Genomic DNA, 19335 nt, shown 5'->3' with positions numbered 1-19335 from the left:
TACTCTGAAACGTGGCTATATTTGGCAAGTGGGGAATGGATATAATATAAATATCTGGGAAGATGCCTGGATCCCAAATTGTGCCACTTGGAAGATTGTGACTCCTAAGGGGGGACAATTGTTATTAAAAGTGGTGGATTTGATTGACTCCATTTCCAATAATTGGGATGAGGACCTGATTAGGCAAAATATGTGGCCCATTGACGCACAACAGATTCTTTCAATCCCAATTTCACAACATAATATGACAGATTTCATTGCTTGGAGTTATACAAAAAATGGTATGTTCTCGGTACGGCCTACTTACTCTGTGGAGTGGAACTATCAGTATGGGAGTCAACTAAAACACTCTAATGGGACGGGGCGAACCACATATAACCATATATGGTGTCAGATATGGAAGTTATCATGTCCGGCAAAAGTCAAAAATTTTATATGGTGTACGTTGCATGTCACTCTCCCAGGTTGGGTAACACTCGCTAATAGACACATGAAGGTTTCGCCCTTGTGCCCTACTTGCTCTCAGGATGTAGAAGACACGAAACACATGCTTTTTCTATGTACTAAAGCAAAGGAGGTCTGGAAGAGATTAGGGATGGAGGACATTATTGATAGAGCTTGTGAGGTTGATCGTGCTGGAGAGGCGATATTGGAATACCTTTTACTTCTTCCAGAGCAAGATCTGCGTATTATGGGGTACCAAAATATACGAGAAATGATAGCTATTTCAGCTTGGTATCTATGGTGGGAGAGACGGAAATTAGTGCACAAGGAAGTAACTCAGAATACAACTCAGATATCAATGGGGATCACAACCCTTACATACAATTTTGTGAATGCATCATCTTCAAAGGCGTCCATAAAAAAGGGGGTTGGCTTTGTCCTCCTAGGGATTTCATGAAACTCAATGTTGACGCCTCTTTTGATCATGACATGCTGAAGGGTATGATGGGGGCAGTCTTGCGAGACGACAAATGTAGGTTTATTGCAGGAGGAAACGGAAAGATCGACCATTGCACGGATGTTCTCATGGCAGAAGCATTAGCTCTTAAATTTGAACTAACAGTAGCACAAAAGGCGGGGTGCAACCGATTAATCATCAACTCAGATAATCTGGATGTGATTGAGAGCATGCAGGACGGAGGACAATCAACGAGTGCGGCGGCGGCAATTTTTGATGACTGCTTGCACTACACATGTGATTTTATCATGACTAGATCTGAACACTGTAATAGAGAGGCAAATAAAGCATCACATGAACTTGCTAGATTAGCTAGATTTTCTTCAACTTCGGATTGATTTGAGGACCTCTAAATGAAATTGTAATGATCCTCACAAACAATGTACTGATTATTTCTAGTGAATAAAGTTTCGTTTTAACTCAAAAAAACTGATTCACTGCAATATTATCAATGAAGAAGATCAAAATCAAATGAGAGAACCACTTGCCAAAACTCATTTGACACCATCATTGCCACCAAGAAAGGCCTAAGCAGAGGATGAAAATCCAAATGATTTGAGATCGTCAATTAGTGGGACGAAACACCACGTGCTTTCTAGTGCTTGCAGTGTTGGGGTAAAACTAATAGCCGTGTGACTTTATATGCATGACATCGCTTTCATCGTTGTGACACCGTAGTCAAAGACACACAAACCTAGCATTGGAGAAGCTGAAATTGCATTTCAACGTGCATCCCTGGGTTCTCTTGACCTCCTGTGGTGGCTTAGAGGCCATAAGACAAAGGAAACTAACGAACACAAGCGAAAAAGAACGAAGAATAGCTCTTTTTTTTTTGCGGAAACTGTCGATCTATTCATCTCCAATCATGGTAGTACAATGAACATCAGAAATAATAAAAATTACATCCAGATTCATAGACCACCTAGCAACGACTACAAGCACTGAAGCGAGCCGAAGGCACGCCGCCGTCATCGTCCCTCCCTCGCCGGAGCTGGGCACAGCTTGTTGTAGTAGAAAGTCAGGAAGTCGTCGTGCTAAGGTCCCACAGGACCAACGCTCCAGAATAACAACTGCCGCCGATGAAGAGAATTTTTGATCGGAAGGATCCAACCTGAAGACACATGAACAAAGACGAATAAAGGCCGGATCCGAGCGGATCCACCAAAGACAACCACCGACCAAATCCCGCGAGATCCGCCGGAAACACACCTCCACACGCCCTTCAATGATACTAGACACACCATTGAAGAATAACTCTTTGACGGCTAGGTTCAGCACAAAAGATAATCCAACATCGTAGGAATGAGAAAATCTCCCACGTTCTAGTTTAGAACCTAGCATGATGCTTCGAGGTTTGGATGATGTACGGTAATTTATTTTGTTTTGTCTGTATATACAATGAGAAGCCGGCATGAACTATGCTGACCTGGTCTTTTGCAACCGGAGCTACTCCTTTTTTTCTTTGCGGCAACCGGAGCTACCCCTTAATTTTCTTCCAAACAATAAACTACATTAATTGGACTTCATTTGACCAAAGTCTTACTACAACAGATTAGCAGCTTGGAAACAAAATTAGGCACAATCCAAACGAAGTAAACAAATTAGGCACAACTCGTAGCAAAGATCCATTGGTATTTTTATTTTTGACGGGAAGATCCATTGGTGCTAACAAACCACAAGTGACCAAGTGGCAAATGCTAGACCATGCTTAGCTAAGCGAGGCCTCACTTAATTGTGTTTTTTTTTCTTCATTGCGCTCTTTCCGTGCATGACTTGTTTATCTTGCGTAAACGGTCTCGGCGTACCATATTATTTCTTTCTATTAATACAAAGATACGCAATCAACATTGCGTATATTCAAGAAAGATCGATGATAGATATCATTTGAGACACGGGACACAGTTGTGCTTCTAAATTAATGAGAATCCAGTCAGTATACACCTAGCCAAATTTCGGGAATACACGAAACACACCCCGAAGTTTCGCTCGAGTTAGCTTAGAGTTCCCGATTGCCAATCTCTGTGCGTTTAAGTCCACAGATTTTCCCAAAATCTTTATTCCGGCACTGCGAAATACACAACACATTTTGATTGATTCATGATTTTTTTTTACTCTTGTTTTCCCAAACGAGGGAAACGAGCTGCAAAAGCCAGAAATAGTCTTGAAAAGAAAAAAGCTCCCATTTTTAGTCGCCGAATCCCCTAGCGATATATGGAGTCCACACCCTCAAAGTCTTCCTATTTCCACTCCCCACCCTCGCCACTACCTCAAAAAAGGAAAACACCAACCCGCTCGTGAGCGCCACCACCACCATTTGGAGGAGAAGGAACAGCGCCCCTCTCCTCTTCCACCGATTTCTTCCCCCCAATCCACCCGCGATCGCGCCTCCCCCTGTCGCCGCCTCCTCCCGGGCGTTCCAGCCGTGTTCGGGTCGCCGGGTTCGGTGCTGACCCGGGGCTTCTATGGCGTCGCCGGAGCGGGAGGCGGTGGCGGCGACAGCCATCGTGGAGGACGTGCTGAGGATGCACGGGGAAGGATTAGGGGGAGGAGGGGGTGTAGGTCAAGTGCTGGTGATGGGGAGGAACATTGACATGGCCTGGCGCAAGGCCGAGGTGGCCGGTGAGTTGTGGGCTCCTTCCCTTCTTCATTAGGGGCTTATAATTTTTTGATTTCGTGAAATCTTATGCTAGTTGATTGATGATGCTTGGACCGGGGTACATCTCAACCAAGGATTGAATTACTCTTTTAGTCCATACGTTTAGTGTTTTCTTTCTGGGCTGGAGCTTAGATTGTGCTCAAACAGTGCCAATGCCTATATATATGGGCATGGCAGTAAACCACACCTTTAGCCGACATCTAATGAAGAATTACAGTCTTTTGCATGTTCATCACAACGAATTCATCTTAATTTGTTACCGGCAAGTGGAGGAAAGAATTAGAAGAAAACCTTGTTCGATAATAAGATGATCGGATGACACCCCCAACGCAATGATGTTAGACCATGCTTCAGTAACTTTTTCCTGCACTCTCAGTGATGATAGCTGAAACTATCTATCCAGTTGAATTTCGCATTCATGATCTAGCTGTACCATCTATCCAATTGACGACAAAATGTAATCTCATTAAGTCAACAAAGTGTTTAATGTGTTGTGTACCAGTATTTCAGAATTCAAGCATCATCCTGTCAGTAACTATTAATCTGAACACCTAAATTCTACAGCTAACGCAGTGTCGTCGCTAGCATATCTGAATTGGTTAAAAAATTTGCTTGTTTCGGGTTGATAAATGCAGCAGTAAGAAGGAATGAAGCAGCCAGCTGGTTGAGAAGGACAGTAGGGGTAGTCTGCGCCAAGAACCTTGCCGAAGAACCATCTGAGGAGGAATTCCGGGTTGGCCTGAGGAATGGCATCATTCTTTGCAATGCAGTCAACAAGATTCAGCCTGGCACCGTGCCGAAGGTTGCATTCGTCCCTTTCAAATCTTTAAAATTTCAAGTTCCCTTTTGCTGATTTTGCATGCTGAGCGCGATGAGTCTAGGTTGTGGAGGTCCACTCGGTTTCTACTATCCCTTCAGATGGTTCAGCTCTCTGTGCATACCAGTACTTCGAAAACGTGAGGAATTTCCTCACAGGCCTACAAGATTTAGGTCTCCCAACATTTGAGGTGTCCGACCTGGAAAAGGTGACACCATCATTTTCAGTTAAATCTAGACGTCTACGGCTAATCCCCTTGGGAGTACAGTTTTGCAGTGTTAACTCCTGCCTCATACTGCACTTTCAATGGAATGTTGCTTCAGCTTGTGCAAAAAACATGCATTGTGTTTCTTTCGCCACAGTGAACTTAATTAATTCATCTTAAACTCAACTATAGGGTGGACAAGGGGTCCGAGTTGTAGACTGTGTTCTTGCCCTCAAGTCATTTGCTGAAACTAAGCAACTCGGCAAACAATCTTTGTTTAAACATGGCGGCATTGTAAAGCCTTCGATGTCCGCAAAATGCTCTGTTCGTAAGAACGAACCTTTTATGAAGGCGATGATGAGGAGTCACTCAGCTGAGCTACTCCGGGATGGCGTATCACTGGAGCAAACTTTAGGTCTTGATTGTTCTCTAGAACCCGCTGAAACAGTAAGTACCTATTCATTCAAAGAAAGAATAGTTAGTAGTCTATATATTTGCGGCTCTTACTTCAAACTAGGTGATTTTCTTTACTCTGAAATTATATTTGTTATATTCGCGATTGTAGATAACTTCAGACTCCATCAGAATGCTTGTTCAAACAATTCTATCAGATAAGAAACCAGAAGAAGTTCCATTGGTGAGCCTACTGGATAATTTACTTTTTATGCAACGTGATTCACGAGGATCAATTTTTGTATAAGGGGCTCTGCTAATTTGCAGCTTGTAGAATCACTCTTGAGCAAGGTTATTCATGAATTTGAGCGTCGTATGGCAAACCAGAATGATTTGGTATGTTCACATATTTCAGTTTGTTCTGATGACCTTGTAGTTGTGGTTATGCTACCTCATGCGCTGCTGGACTAATAGAGAACTCTTAATAGGTGAAATACACTGTAGATCCTAATGACAGTAGCTCATTATCTAAAACAGAGTCATCAGACACACCACAGGAAATGGAGGCAACTTCCACCAGCGATCATGGGAAGGTATCTATGGCTACAGCTTATCATTATCTTGACATTTCTAACATACTGTTGAAATGAAATTTATTCCCTTTTCCATGGCTGAAATGGATAAATAACCAAGTATTTTTCATTGACTCGCTAATAATGTAAAGATGGACGAAGAAGATCACGAGTCTGTCACTAATCATGTGAAGACGGACGAAGAAGACAACAGTTCTGTCACTAACAACGAGAAGATGGACGACGAAGATCACAATTCTGTGGGTAGTACGGGAGATGTCAGTGCTGCTGTGCTGGTGAACGGTGATAGCGTGGCAAAAGATATACAGGCAAAGGCAGATATACATTTTGAGCTACAAAAGAAACAGATCCAGGTATTTTGTAAAGTTCAAGCTTCTTTTCTGATTTCTGTTACTTTGCATTTCCACCATCTTCCTCTGGGTGTTGATGTTTTCTGTAGGATATGAAAAGTAACCTTTGTACTGTTAAGTCTGGGATAGAGCAGTTCAAATTGCAATACTCTGAAGACCTTGCTAAGCTTGGTAAACCAAATCCTGAGTTTTGGGCGTTTATAATATTTTATACATTTTTCTTCGAAATCATTGAAGCCATCTTATGTTCTTTCTTGTTGAAATAGGAAATCATCTGCGCACTATTTCTCATGCGGCTTCTGGGTATCATAAAGTTCTTGAGGAAAACCGTAAGCTGTACAACCAAATACAGGATCTTAGAGGTACTATTGTTTGAGTCATACAAAATGAGGTCTTCATGATTGCAGACACATCCTTCATGGTGCAACGCTGCATACTGATACTTCATTTTGTCCTTTGTCACCAGGAAATATTAGAGTGTACTGTCGAGTGAGACCTTTCCTGCCTGGAAAGGTAAGTTCCTCAAGCAGTGTTGCTGGCATAGAAGATAGAACTATCACTCTCATGACTTCATCGAAACAAGGAAAAGATGCGCGGAAATCTTTTACTTTCAATAGGGTCTTTGGGCCCTTAGCCACACAAGGTTGTACCTGCAAGTTGTTCTACCGTGTTATTTCTTTTATATAGTAGTAGTATCTTTGGCAATCAAATGACATGCATACTTTCATTACTTCAGCGGAGATCTTCGTTGACATGCAGCCTTTAGTCCGTTCTGTTCTTGATGGTTACAACATATGTATATTTGCGTATGGCCAAACTGGGTCAGGGAAGACCTTTACAATGGTACACAATTTTCCCATCTTTGTGGTAATTTTAGTTTCATTGCAAAATCAAAACAATATTTTTGTGATGTTGCAGAGCGGTCCTAAAATACTGACAGAAGAAGGGCTTGGTGTCAATTATAGGGCTTTAAATGATCTGTTCGATATTCAAGCACAGAGGAGGGACACATTTTGTTATGAAATTTCTGTGCAGATGATGGAGATCTACAATGAACAAGTGAGAGATCTTCTTCACAGTGGTCCAAACAAGAAATATCCTTTGCTGCTGAATTAGATACTGATAATGTCAGACTGTCAGTAGTCATCGTTATCCTAATACAAAAAAGAATCTCCTTTTTTTGACGATATACTTGATCTCCTTAACATCAATCAACATTAGAGATTCGAAATAGCTCTCAGAATGGCATTGCAGTTCCAGATGCAAACAGAGTTCCGGTCGCGTCGACCTCCGATGTGGTTGATTTGATGAATCTTGGTCAAAAGAACCGTGCAGTTTGCTCAACGGCTATGAATGACAGAAGTAGTCGCTCCCATAGGTAATGCTTGATTTTTCAATGTTGCCTTTCATGCCAACGTGGTGTTTTAGCTGATGGTAGAGAAATGCACTTTACAGTTGTGTAACAGTCCATGTTCAAGGGCAAGATTTAACATCAGGCACGGTGCTAAGAGGCTGCATGCATCTTGTGGATTTAGCTGGTAGCGAAAGAGTCGATAAATCCGAGGTTGTGGGAGACAGGCTGAAGGAGGCACAACACATAAACAAGTCACTGGCAGCACTAGGGGATGTCATCGCGTCCCTCGCCCAGAAAAGTGCGCATGTTCCTTACCGGAATAGCAAACTTACTCAGTTACTGCAGGACTCTCTTGGTATCTCTAAAACTCGACATCCTTAATTTGCACCTTCTCGGAGCCGAATATATACATATATAATACTAGTAATATGTGTGCTATTCTCAGGAGGACAAGCAAAAACATTGATGTTTGTTCACATAGCCCCCGAACCGGATGCCATTGGTGAATCAATAAGCACTTTGAAGTTTGCTGAGAGAGTTGCCACTGTTGAGCTTGGAGCAGCCAAGACAAACAAGGAAGGAGGAGAAGTCAAAGAGCTCAAAGAACAGGTTAATTTAGTTACCAGCCTCCTCTTTGTTACTGTCATAAGGACTAGCTTTAGGTGGCTCTAAAGCAACTTCTGCTCATGTTTCTCTTACTGCAGATTGCTTGCCTCAGGGCAGCTTTGGCTAGCAAAGATGGAGAAAATGAAAGCATACGAAGTACACATTCGAGCCCAGATATATTAAGAGACATTAGGATCAGTCATGCATCCCCAGAATCCGGGCACCCAGGGGAAGAAGCTGGATGTCTAGAGGTATTCATTTTCCAAGCTGAAATTCATAGCACAACTTTTTCTTGATCAATTTTTTTAATGCAAAGCTGCAAAAATAGTTCTACTAGCCACAGATCCCATTGGACTCATATACTCGGATGATTTTTCTTTGCCTGAAAGTTTGGTGTGTTTACTAGTCTATCTAGTGAACATACATATATACTCCCTCCGTCCCATAATATAAGAACGTTTTTGCCACTAGTGTAGTGGCAAAAACGTTCTTATATTATGGGACGGAGGGAGTATCTTGTAGCATGTATTATATGAGGGAAAAGGCATTCTGTTTTACAAAAATGAAGTTATAGAGATACTTGACTGCATTTGCCGAACAACTTTAAATACAACGTGAGCATCAACAGAGCTAGCACACAGTATAATCAATCTAATTTTCTACATTGTAATATGAAAGGTCCGAAGCAATGGTACTCCCACAAGGCAGACCAAGCCAAACTTCGAATTGTCAGACATGCTTGTCGAGAGCGATCCATCTTTGTGGCTTGATGGTTGTAATGGCGACAATACCCGGTTGAGGAGCAGCAATTCATTACCAGAATTGGGACCTGATGCTACACATGATCTAGCATTGTATCAACGAAGCAGTCTTGACCAACAATGCAGTCGGGCCGGGTCTATCGCGACAGAGGATTCAGATGAAGGCGAATTTGAAACTACTTGCTCATCAGAACAAGATTCAGTGCGGCCAGCCAGCGCCCCAGAAGCTTCTGTTACTGCCAATGGGGGCGCCTCAGTTGCAAAGAAGGCCCAACCCAAAAGTGTAAAAAGTACAGACATCAGGTAAGTTCAATTACTAACTATTGAATTTCTCTAGCAAAGTTTGTGCACTGCTGTTGTGAGTTACACTGGTTTTGAATCTCTTTCAGAGGGACAAATCCTGCGAAAAGGACATCTCCGTTACCGAAAAAGGCTAATGGAACGGCTCATATCCCAATCAAGAATGGTAAACAATCAACTTTGGGTGGGGTGGATGGAAAGAAAACTCCAAATGGTAAAGTGAACACCAAGAAGTAAGCAATACATATAGGAGGAGCTGGATTTTGTTGCGACCACCTTTACCATGGCCAGAGATAGCTAGACAAATATGCCGGCCCTACTAAAGGATAATCGGGCAGCTAGATATGCTGGCCTCTGGAAAGGGTTACTGGATTTTGAGTGATGCGTACATTGATTAATCATTTATCCATCCATCCATTCATTCATTCCATTAGTGCAAATAGAGAAGATGCCCAGAGAAACAATGAGGTCGAGAGAAATGATCAACAAGGAGGACTTGTTTTGGATATGTATACCTATGGAGGCTGGGTAATTTTCTATGTACATTGTAGTCATGTCATGAGCTATAGCAACACCTTTGTGATCAGTTACTTGTAATTATGAGCAATGTTCCCAGTTGTTTGAGTTGCACATCAGTTGGGTATTTCAACCTTTTCCCCGGTGTGTTTGCTAATTTTATCTGCACTTTATTTAAAAATTGACCAACAGGGGACTACCCTTGGGCCCCGCTTGGAATCGGTGTATCTTTTTATGTTCCCTTATTTATTTTACAGGTGTATACCACCGGCCACACTTGATTTCCACCTGGAAAAAGAACGACGAATGGAGGCTTGTATGTTTTACAGGGGTATAGCGTTGCGAAACGACAATCCAATCACGGCATTGGTGAGAAAGATGTATGTTGGCGAGAATCTAATTCAAGATAATTGCTCAAGACAAAAACAAGGCATACAATGAAGAGTACCCACGCTGATGTGCAAAATTTGCATGATTGCATCCCATGCATACAAAGCATCTCCACCGGCTCCCTTTCTCCAATAAAATCCCGGTATTGGAGGAGTTAGGCCATAAAAACTGCTCCCACAGGTCCTCTTTCCCCAATAAATTGTTGGTGACATCTGCAAATGATGGCGGCGTCTCTAACATCGTTTTCTTCTCAAGACATCATTGTTGTAGGTCGCGTCACCACGCTTGGAATGTTCTGGGGGAAACTCTATATACGGGTCTCCCGAATCAGACAACGGCGACGCGTTGGGTGTTGTTCTCTCTTCTGGGAGCATCGTTTTGGAGTAGGAGCTGGCTGGAGTAGACAAAAGGAGGAGCGGTGTTACATCTATCGCAAGGCGGACAACGAATCTTGGCTGCGTGGCACAACAGAGTTTCGGCGACATGCGCGTGTGGATGGACACTCGCAGGATGGTGGCACTGTCTGACTTGCAGTGACATCGACGGCAGAATGGCCTGATAAGGTGAATGTGTTGATCGTTTTTTAAGGTGGGACGACGGAAGATGGCGGTGGCTGATTCTAGAGCGTGTGCATGCGATGCACGCAGAGGGTCTAGCTGGACCGGTGGTGCTCCCGGCTTGCCGGCGAGCGGCTTGGTGAGGCCATCAGAATAGATGGTTTGTGTTGATGCGAGGTCAGGGCATATCATCAAGTTTATAGGAGTAGCAACAATAGTTGTCAGAAAAATGGCTTTGGGTTGATCGATGTATTTGTTTTCTTCGGTTCCGTTGAATAATACTCCATACAATATAATGGACATCAGAGATCGGGTACCCTTCTTTTTTGGAAGAAGTAAATTTATGGGTGATCATCAAGAAAATAAGAGTGGCAAAAGTGATACTCCCTCTGTAAAGAAATATAAGAGTGTTTAGATCACTTTTTTAGTGATCTAAATTTTCTTATTTATTTTACGGAGGGAGTATATTGTTAAAAGTTATATATAAGAGTGACAAAAGTAAAATAGAGTGATCTCGTCGGGCGGCCGACGCTACGATCAGGGTGGGGCGGGTTGGCAGGCCCTCGACTGAGCTCTGGGCTTGGCCGGACAATCTACCCAGCCGCCGCAGAGTGACTCGACGGATGGACCGAATTGTGACAGACGGCTCTTGGCGATGCGATGAATTCTCACCTGCCATGTGGTGCGCGATTGGAATTCATCCGTCGTTCAGGCGAAGAGTATTTTTTTTGAAGTGCCAGCCAAGGCTGGGATTTCATTGATTAAGCAGGAGTAGTGGAAAAGTGACAAATGTGGTGATCCAGGGATCAAGGAGATAAGAAAAAGAAAAAAAGGAAAGGAGGTGCCAACTGCACCATAGCCTAGGCTACAATCTCGGATCCCCGAAGGGGCTCTGGAGGGATTTGACCCTGCTCCGTTGTCACAGGCTAAGCTCCCTCCTAATGTCGTCCAACACGTCTTGCACCCTTGCCTCCGTTCTCCTGAAGACGCAGTGGTTTCGTTGCTGCCAGATTTTCCACGGAGCAAGCATTATCAAGGTTTTTGTTCCTTTGATGATTGCTAGCTGTGATGCTGAGATCATGGTAGCCACCTTCTCAAGTGAGCTCTTGTCGCTGGTTTCGCTGGCATGGCTTAGGCCCTGACAGTGTTTCCACGAGGAAAGTGCGGCCTAGATTGTCCTCGTGAAGGTGCAGTTCCAGAATAAGTGCGCAGAGCTCTCGAGGCTTCTAAGGCGTAGTTGGCAGAAGTAATCGTTTGACCAACCTCTCCGCTGAAGGCGATCATTGCATCACAACCTATTTTGATGGAGCAGCCAAGCAAAAATCTTGAGCTTCGCCGGAGCCCAAGTACCCCAGATCATGTCTTGATACAAACCCATCGTTGATCCCAGAAACTGCAATGCGTAAGCGGAGTGGGAGCTGTACTGTCCTGATCCATTGAAATTCCAGCGAATCTTATCTTGGTCTTCGTCTTGCAGGGATAGTTGCTAGCTCTGGACAAGGCGATGAAGGTTCAGAACCTCGCTGACCAGGGCGTTGGTGTTGCCATGTGCCAGGTCCAAGATCCAACGATTGTCAGCAATAGCTTGAGCCACTGTTTGGCCCTTACGTCTTGAGTCCTTGAAGAGCGTTGGGAAACTGATCTTGAGCGGCACCGCTCCTAGCCATGAGCTGTGCCAGAAGCTCGCCGTCCTGCCGTTGCCAATGGTCACTGTCATCGCGGCATTGAAGAGGGCGTGGTCCGAGGCTTCGCATGGGGGCTCCGTTCCTACCCAGGGCCGAGAGGGGCTTTTCCAGCTGAGCCATAACCATCGCAGCCGGAGCGCATGACTGAACTTCGACAGGTTCGGAACGCCGAGCCATCTGTGTTCGATCAGTGAGCAAACCCTTTCCCAGTTGACCTTGCAGCTGCCACCTGAGAGTTCTTGATCTTTTCCCCACAGAAAGTGTCGTCTGCACTTATCAATTTTCTTCAGGAGCTTCTTTGGAACCCGAAGTGCAGTGAGGGCGGAAGTGGGCAGGGCGGAGAGGACGCAGCGAACAAGGACACGCCTGCATGCTATGGAGAGCATACACCCCTTCCAGCCCGCAAGCCGTGCGCGGACACGGTCGAGGATGAATTGTAGGTGTACAAGGCGTAGCCGGCCTGTGGTAAGTGGAAGACCTAGGTACCTAATCGGAAAATGAGCGATCGGACCGCGAAAAGCTTGAAGAACTAAGCCCAGGTCGATGTTGTTGCACTGGATCGGCGTAGCCGTAGACTTGGTGAGGTTTATCCGTAGGCCCGAGGCGTCACCAAAACTTTGAAGGATGCGCATCAGGTGGTCGATTTCCTCCTTGTCTGGGTTGGCGAAGATTATTGCGCCATCGGCGTATAGGCTAACCCCGAGCTTGATCTCTCTCCTTGTCACAGGCATGATCTCGAGCGCGTCCTCGGCGGCTTGAAGAAGACGATGGATGGAGTCGATTGCAATGATGAAGAGGAGGAGGGACAGAGGGTCGCCCTAGGGCAGTCCTTGGTGGTGCACAATCTTCGCGCCGGGTGATCCATTTAGCAGGAAGGCCGAGGAAGAGGTGGCGAGCAGCAGCGTGATCCAATCCCTCCAACGAGTGATAAACCCTAGCATCGTCAACATCTCAAGGAGGTACTCCCAGGATACATTGTAGAAACCCTTGAGATATCAAGTTTGAGGAGGACGGCCGGTGTCTTTCTATGGTGCAGGCTCTTGGCGCAGTTTTGGAAGTAGAAGAAGCTGTCGTGCAGGCATCTAGTCTTCAGGAATGCCGTCTGGGCTGGCGAGATGATGGATTGCACTACTGTTGTGAGGCGTATGGAGAGGACCTTGGAGATCACCTTGGCTATAGAGTGGATCAGGCTGATCGGTCTGAAATCACTGATGCAGTCAGCTCCTTCTTTCTTGGGGATCAGCGCGACGACCGCCGAGTTTAAGTCCCCAAAGTTCTGTCCAGCCAGGTGGTAGAACTAATGGAAAGCTTGCATGATATCATCTTTAATAACACTTCAACGTGATCTGAAGAACACGCCACGGAAACTGTCCGGCCCTGGCGATTTTTCAGCTGGCGAGGCCCTGATCGCAGCCCACACCTCCTCTTCTATGAAAGGGTTGTCCAGTCCTCCTCTCTGGATCGTTGGCATGTGGAGCTGAGCCCAGTTGATGGTCGTGGGTCGGTGCTGAGGGGTGCCCAAAATACTGTTGAAATGGTCGTGGATTGTCTTTTCCTTCTCAGCATGTGCCGTCACAACATCTTCTCCGACCTTTAGGGCATGTATGAAGTTTTTGTGCCTTCTAGAGCTGATCTTGGCCATGAAGAACTTCGTTGGGGTGTCGCCCACGCGCAGCCAGGTGAGGCGGGAGGCCTGCCTCTTCCTGCAAGGCTCGATCACATCAAGGCCAAGAAGCTTGGTCTTCAGTCCTTTCCTGAGCTCCGACTCAGCCGCCGTGAGATGCCGTCGTTCTTGGGCCACATCGAGGCGATTACCTCACATGCAATGTGGAATTGGAGCTTTGTGTCCCTTATTAGATTTCTACTCCAAATCCGGAGATCCTTGGCTGTTCTGCTCATCTTGATGCAGAGACGGGAGAAAGCGCATGTTGAGGCCATCGGGCGTGTCCAGGCAGCAATGACCGTGTCGAGGAAGCGCGAGAACCACGACTAGAAGGATTCAAATTTCAAACCTCGCGGCCGTCGAGGTCCCGTTGCATCAGCGAGCATGAGCGGGAAGTGGTCGGAGCACGCGGTGGACGCCGCCATCAGGAGGACCTGCGGGAAGATGGTCTCCCAGTGCGAGTTGCATAAGAACTTATCAATGCTAACTAGGGCTGGATTTTCCCTCTCGCTACTCCAGGTAAACTTGCGATTATTGCACTTGATCTGCCGTAGCCCAGCTCCGTCTATCGCGGTTCTAAAACGGCCCATAAGTCGCCTATTGAGGTTGTGAGTGTTTTTGTCTGATGAGGACATCAATACCATTGTTACACCCACAGCCCCTGCTGCTATACATACTGGACCAATTACTAAAGCTCGCGCACGCCAACTAAATTACCAGCTACTTTCGTTTTTGGTAATGATTCTAATGTTCATGAGAATATGATGCTGCCTAAATTGGATACATTTGTTTTGCTTACAAATGAAGGGCCTAGCTTGGAGAAGGATGAACATTGGAGCAAGAACAAGCATGGAGATGATGGCATGCGCAAGGGGAACAAGAACAGAGTTACAAGTGATGATTTCAGGTCTTTGAAGCCACCATAACGAGTGCATCAAGCCTTGGACAAAATATACAAGATGTCACTTCATAAATTTCGTCCAGAGGCTATTATAGGTGCTGCGTCACCTTTTTATTGGGCCAGGCCCATGTAATTTCGAAATACATAAGTATAGGCTATTTTTAGAGTCCGTATGTGTGGGGAAACAAGAGATAGGGTTGATTTTGGACCCCTGCACCAAGGGCCACGAAATTCCCCCTCTCTTCCTCCATATATACAGCCCTTAGGGCACCGTTTAGACTTTGAGTTTTGTTAAGATTAAAGTTCGCCATAGCTGCAACTTCGCGTACTTCGTTTGTGTTCAACGACCAGACAAAGGCGTCACAGAACCCTACCTTGATCAATAAAGCTTTCATCTTATATTCGCAATATCCAGATTGCAATCTTAGTTTCTTGCTTGTTCTTCGTTTGCTCGCAGGAAACAGACCCTCGTGGTCAGGTTGATCGTGCTCCGGCGTGGTCAATAACCTCTCGGAGTTGCTTTAGCGATTGCTAAGGCGCGACGTCCTCGCACGTTCGTAGTCGGATCGTCAAAGTCGACTTCCACCAAAGCGATATCCATCATCTCATCGAAAGATGGGACACCTTTGCCTCTATCAAGTGGTATCAGATTTCCAGGTTGCTCGGTGAGATTTTACAGTTTTCCGTAGTTTAGATCAAGTCTGTTCTTCATACCTACAGTCCACGAAAAAGCCACAAAAAAAATTAGGGTTAGTTCATCATATCCGAACCAATCTGAGCCTTTGCATAATCTTTTTAGGGTTCTGCTTTGTTGAATTTGCGGTTGCATCGTCGTGTCTAGTTGCTGGTCTTAGAGTCTAGTCTTTTAGAGTTTCGAGTTCTGGTCATAAGTTGTCACGCCGCCGCCGCACCATCATCATCGCCCCTACCATCTACCACCACCGCTTATCCGCCATCGCTTCGAATCCGTATCCATATACCACCACTGCTGCCATCTACCACCATATATCCACCACCAATCCGAGTTCTTGTCATATTAGGTTTGTTTTCGAGATCCATCTAGATTCCGATTCATGTTTCCTTGCCGGAGTAGGTTTCGAAAAAAAAGAGTCCGGAAACCACCCTCCGTTTAGGCCCAAAATTTTTCGAAAACGCATTTTTCAAAAAAATTTCTGGCTATCCTATTTTTAGGTGTTTCTGAGTGTTTTGAGATAGGTGCCATTATAGGAAGTTTTTTTTGACCCGTTTCCAGTTTTTGGGTCCGGGTAGTCGAAAAAAAAATTTGGTCGAAAAAATTTCGTGCCCATCCTGTCAGTTTGACCTAGGAAGAGTTTTGAGACACTCGCCATTATAGTGATTTTTCGCAAAAAAAAGCAGCGCAAAAAAAACAGCGCAAAAAAAAGAGCGAAAAAAATAAATCCAGAGTGTGCTTTTCCCTTGTTTACGTGCCGCGCCGTGATTTTGTTGGTGTTCTAGGCTCGCGTCTCTAGCACAGTCTAGCCTAGGACCAGCACAGTACCGTCGTTGAGCGTTTATTCAACTTTGCATCTCTGAATTGATTATTGCTGACCCTTTTTGCTACCATATTATAAGCCTTCCCAGCTCCACATACATCTACGTTGTGCGTTTGACTCTCCCTGGTAATCGCTCTATCCAAGCTTTGAGAGTTTTTGACTACAACGGTTGCCGATCACCGCCTGCTGCTGGGTAAGAACTAGTAAGAATTTGAGATTTGCTTGACGGATTTGTGACACCCACCACCACCTCTTGTTAGTAGTCTGTAGGATCATATTCTTGTGTGTTTCTATTGCTGCTAACCATGCCAGGATCACAAGCCGACGAGACTGACTGGGAGAACATGACGAATAAGGATTTGCATGATAAATTTCAGCAAATGATGAGTGGACAGGTGCAAGATGTGCTAAACAGATTTGAAGAGGCCATGGAGAAGATAGATGGCATGAAGAAGACGTTCGAAACAAAGCTCGATAACAAGTTTAATGAATTGCTCGCGCGTCTTCCACCACCACCACCCGCTGCACCTAACGCACCTCTCTAACAACAACAACAATGACTACCTCCACGTCGCGAAACAGACCTCCGCCGAGCGAGCCGTGTTCCTCTTGCGTTTGGCCAAACTGTTGGTGCTGCTGTTGATACTTCTGTGGCTCCTGCTGCTGATGCGGAGGAGGATGATTATGTGGGAGATTACGAGGATGAGGTTGCTCAAAATCAGAACTACGTGCAACCACCTGCACCACAACCACCAGGTCGTCCACATGCAAATAATCACAATGGTAGGGCTTTCCCTCAGGTACGAGAGCATGACCATCTTCCTAAACTGAAATTGAATATTCCACCTTTCGAGGGTAGATATGTTCCTGATATATATCTTACTTGGGAGTTAGAAACTGAACAACGATTTACATGTTTACAATATCCCGAGGAGAGACGGGTTGCCGCTGCTGTTTGTGCTTTCACTAGTTTTGCATGTGTATGGTGGTCTGAACATTGCAGATTATATCCTATTCCAACTACTTGGGCTTCTTTGAAAACTGCTATGCGTACTCGTTGGGTTCCACCATATTATCAACGTGAATTGCTTAAAAAATTACAGCGCTTAAGACAAGGAAAAAATTCTGTAGAAGAATATTATCAGGAATTACAAACTGGCATGATTAGATGTGGTATTGTTGAGGAGAATGAAGCTATGCTTGCACGTTTTCTGGGTGGATTAAATAGAGAGATTCAGACCATTCTAGACTATAAGGAGTATACTAATATCACTCGTTTATTCCATCTTGCTTGTAAAGCTGAACGTGAAGTGCAGGATCGACAAGCATTGGCGCGAACTAACTTTTCTGTAGGCCGACCTTCATCATGGACACCGCGTGCATCTTCTACTTCAACTGCACCAGCACCTCAATCAGGTGCCTCCTCCAGTCGTGATACAAGAAAACAGGCACAACCACCATTATCTGCCAAGAGCGCACCTGCTGGGCCTGCATAGAGTTCTTCTTCTTCCATGGCATCAACAGGGCACACAAGTGATATTATTTGTCGTTGTTGTAAGGGAGGAGGTCATTATGTGAGAGAATGCAAATCTCCGCGTGTGATGATTGCTACCGCGGTTGGTGGATATGAGTCCGCTAGTGACTATGATGAGGAGACTTTGGCTCTTATTACACGTGAAGAACATGGTGGAGATGATTCTGATCATGAGATGCAATACATGGCTCCTGAAGACGCTGACAGGTATGAATGTTTAGTTGCTCAATGTGTTTTGAGTGTGCAGGTCACACAAGCTGAGCAAAATCAGAGGCACAATTTGTTCCATACCAAGGGAGTTGTGAAAGAACGTTCTGTGCGCGTCATCATAGATGGAGGGAGCTGCAACAACTTGGCTAGCATGGAGATGGTGGAGAAGCTTTCTCTCACCACAAGACCACATCCACATCCTTACTACATCCAATGGTTCAACAACAGCGGCAAGGTTAAGGTAACACGTACTGTTCGTGTGCATTTTAGTATCTCTACATATGCTGATTATGTTGATTGTGATGTGGTACCTATGCAAGCATGTTCCTTATTACTTGGTAGACCATGGCAATTTGATAAAAATTCTGCACACCATGGTAGAAACAATCAGTATACTCTTGTTCATAAGGATAAAAATATTACTTTGCTTCCTATGACTCCTGATTCTATTTTGAAAGATGATATTAATAGAGCTAATAAAGCAAAACAGGAGAAGAATAAGAGTGAAAATCAGATTGTGGCAAAAGAATTTGAGCAACAAATGAAGCCTAATCATAAACCATCTAGTGTTGCTTCTGAAATTAAATTGAAAAGTGCATGTTTATTTGCCACCAAATCTGATATTGATGAGCTAGATTTCAGCAAATCTGTTTGCTATGCTTTTGTGTGCAAAGAGGCATTATTTTCATTCGAGGACGTGCCTTCCTCTTTGCCTCCTGCTATCACTAACATTTTGCAGGAGTTCGCTGACGTCTTTCCACAAGACGTGCCACCGGGATTATCACCTATTCGAGGGATTGAGCATCAGATTGACTTAATTCCCGGTGCTTCACTGCCAAACCGTGCGCCATACCGTACCAATCCAGTGGAGACGAAGGAGATTATGCGTCAAGTACAAGAGCTTCTCGACAAAGGTTATATACGCGAATCCCTTAGTCCTTGTGCTGTTCCTATTATTCTAGTGCCGAAAAAGGATGGTACATCGCGTATGTGTGTTGATTGTAGAGGCATTAATAATATTACTATTCGTTATCGTCATCCTATTCCTAGGCTAGATGATATGCATGATGAATTGAGTGGCTCTACAATATTCTCCAAAGTTGATTTGCGTAGTGGATACCATCAAATTCGTATGAAATTGGGGGATGAATGGAAAACAGCATTTAAAACTAAGTTTGGATTATATGAGTGGTTAGTCATGCCTTTTGGGTTAACTAATGCGCCTAGTACTTTCATGAGACTAATGAACAAAGTTTTACGTGCTTTCATTGGACGATTTGTGGTAGTCTATTTTGATGATATACTGATTTATAGCAGATCTTTGGAAGAACATTTGGAACATTTACGTGCTGTTTTTATTGCTCTACAT

At 44.6% G+C, this 19335-nt stretch overlaps 1 protein-coding gene across 2 annotated transcripts; it reads left to right on the top strand.

The window, feature by feature from the left end:
- The first annotated feature begins 3233 nt into the window (after positions 1-3233).
- On the top strand, positions 3234-9645 carry LOC119295552 (kinesin-like protein KIN-14P). Of its 2 annotated transcripts, XM_037573976.1 has the most exons (19): positions 3234-3580; positions 4253-4419; positions 4499-4642; positions 4832-5086; positions 5205-5276; positions 5360-5428; positions 5521-5625; positions 5757-5978; positions 6065-6146; positions 6242-6337; positions 6442-6618; positions 6712-6818; positions 6894-7069; positions 7192-7353; positions 7431-7684; positions 7775-7938; positions 8034-8186; positions 8614-8999; positions 9086-9645. In XM_037573976.1, exons 1-19 carry the CDS (start codon positions 3424-3426, stop codon positions 9231-9233), a joined length of 3096 nt encoding a protein of 1031 aa, XP_037429873.1. In that variant the 5' UTR covers positions 3234-3423; the 3' UTR covers positions 9234-9645. The 2 variants fall into 2 exon arrangements, with proteins under 2 accessions (XP_037429873.1, XP_037429874.1); XM_037573977.1 differs by lacking the exon at positions 4499-4642.
- Positions 9646-19335: the final 9690 nt, after the last annotated feature.

This window comes from Triticum dicoccoides, chromosome 4B, assembly GCF_002162155.2.
Source record: "Triticum dicoccoides isolate Atlit2015 ecotype Zavitan chromosome 4B, WEW_v2.0, whole genome shotgun sequence".
Taxonomy (NCBI): Eukaryota; Viridiplantae; Streptophyta; class Magnoliopsida; order Poales; family Poaceae; genus Triticum; species Triticum dicoccoides.
The sequence above is the reverse complement of the archived record's forward strand: the minus strand, read 5'-3'. Positions and strand labels throughout refer to the sequence as shown.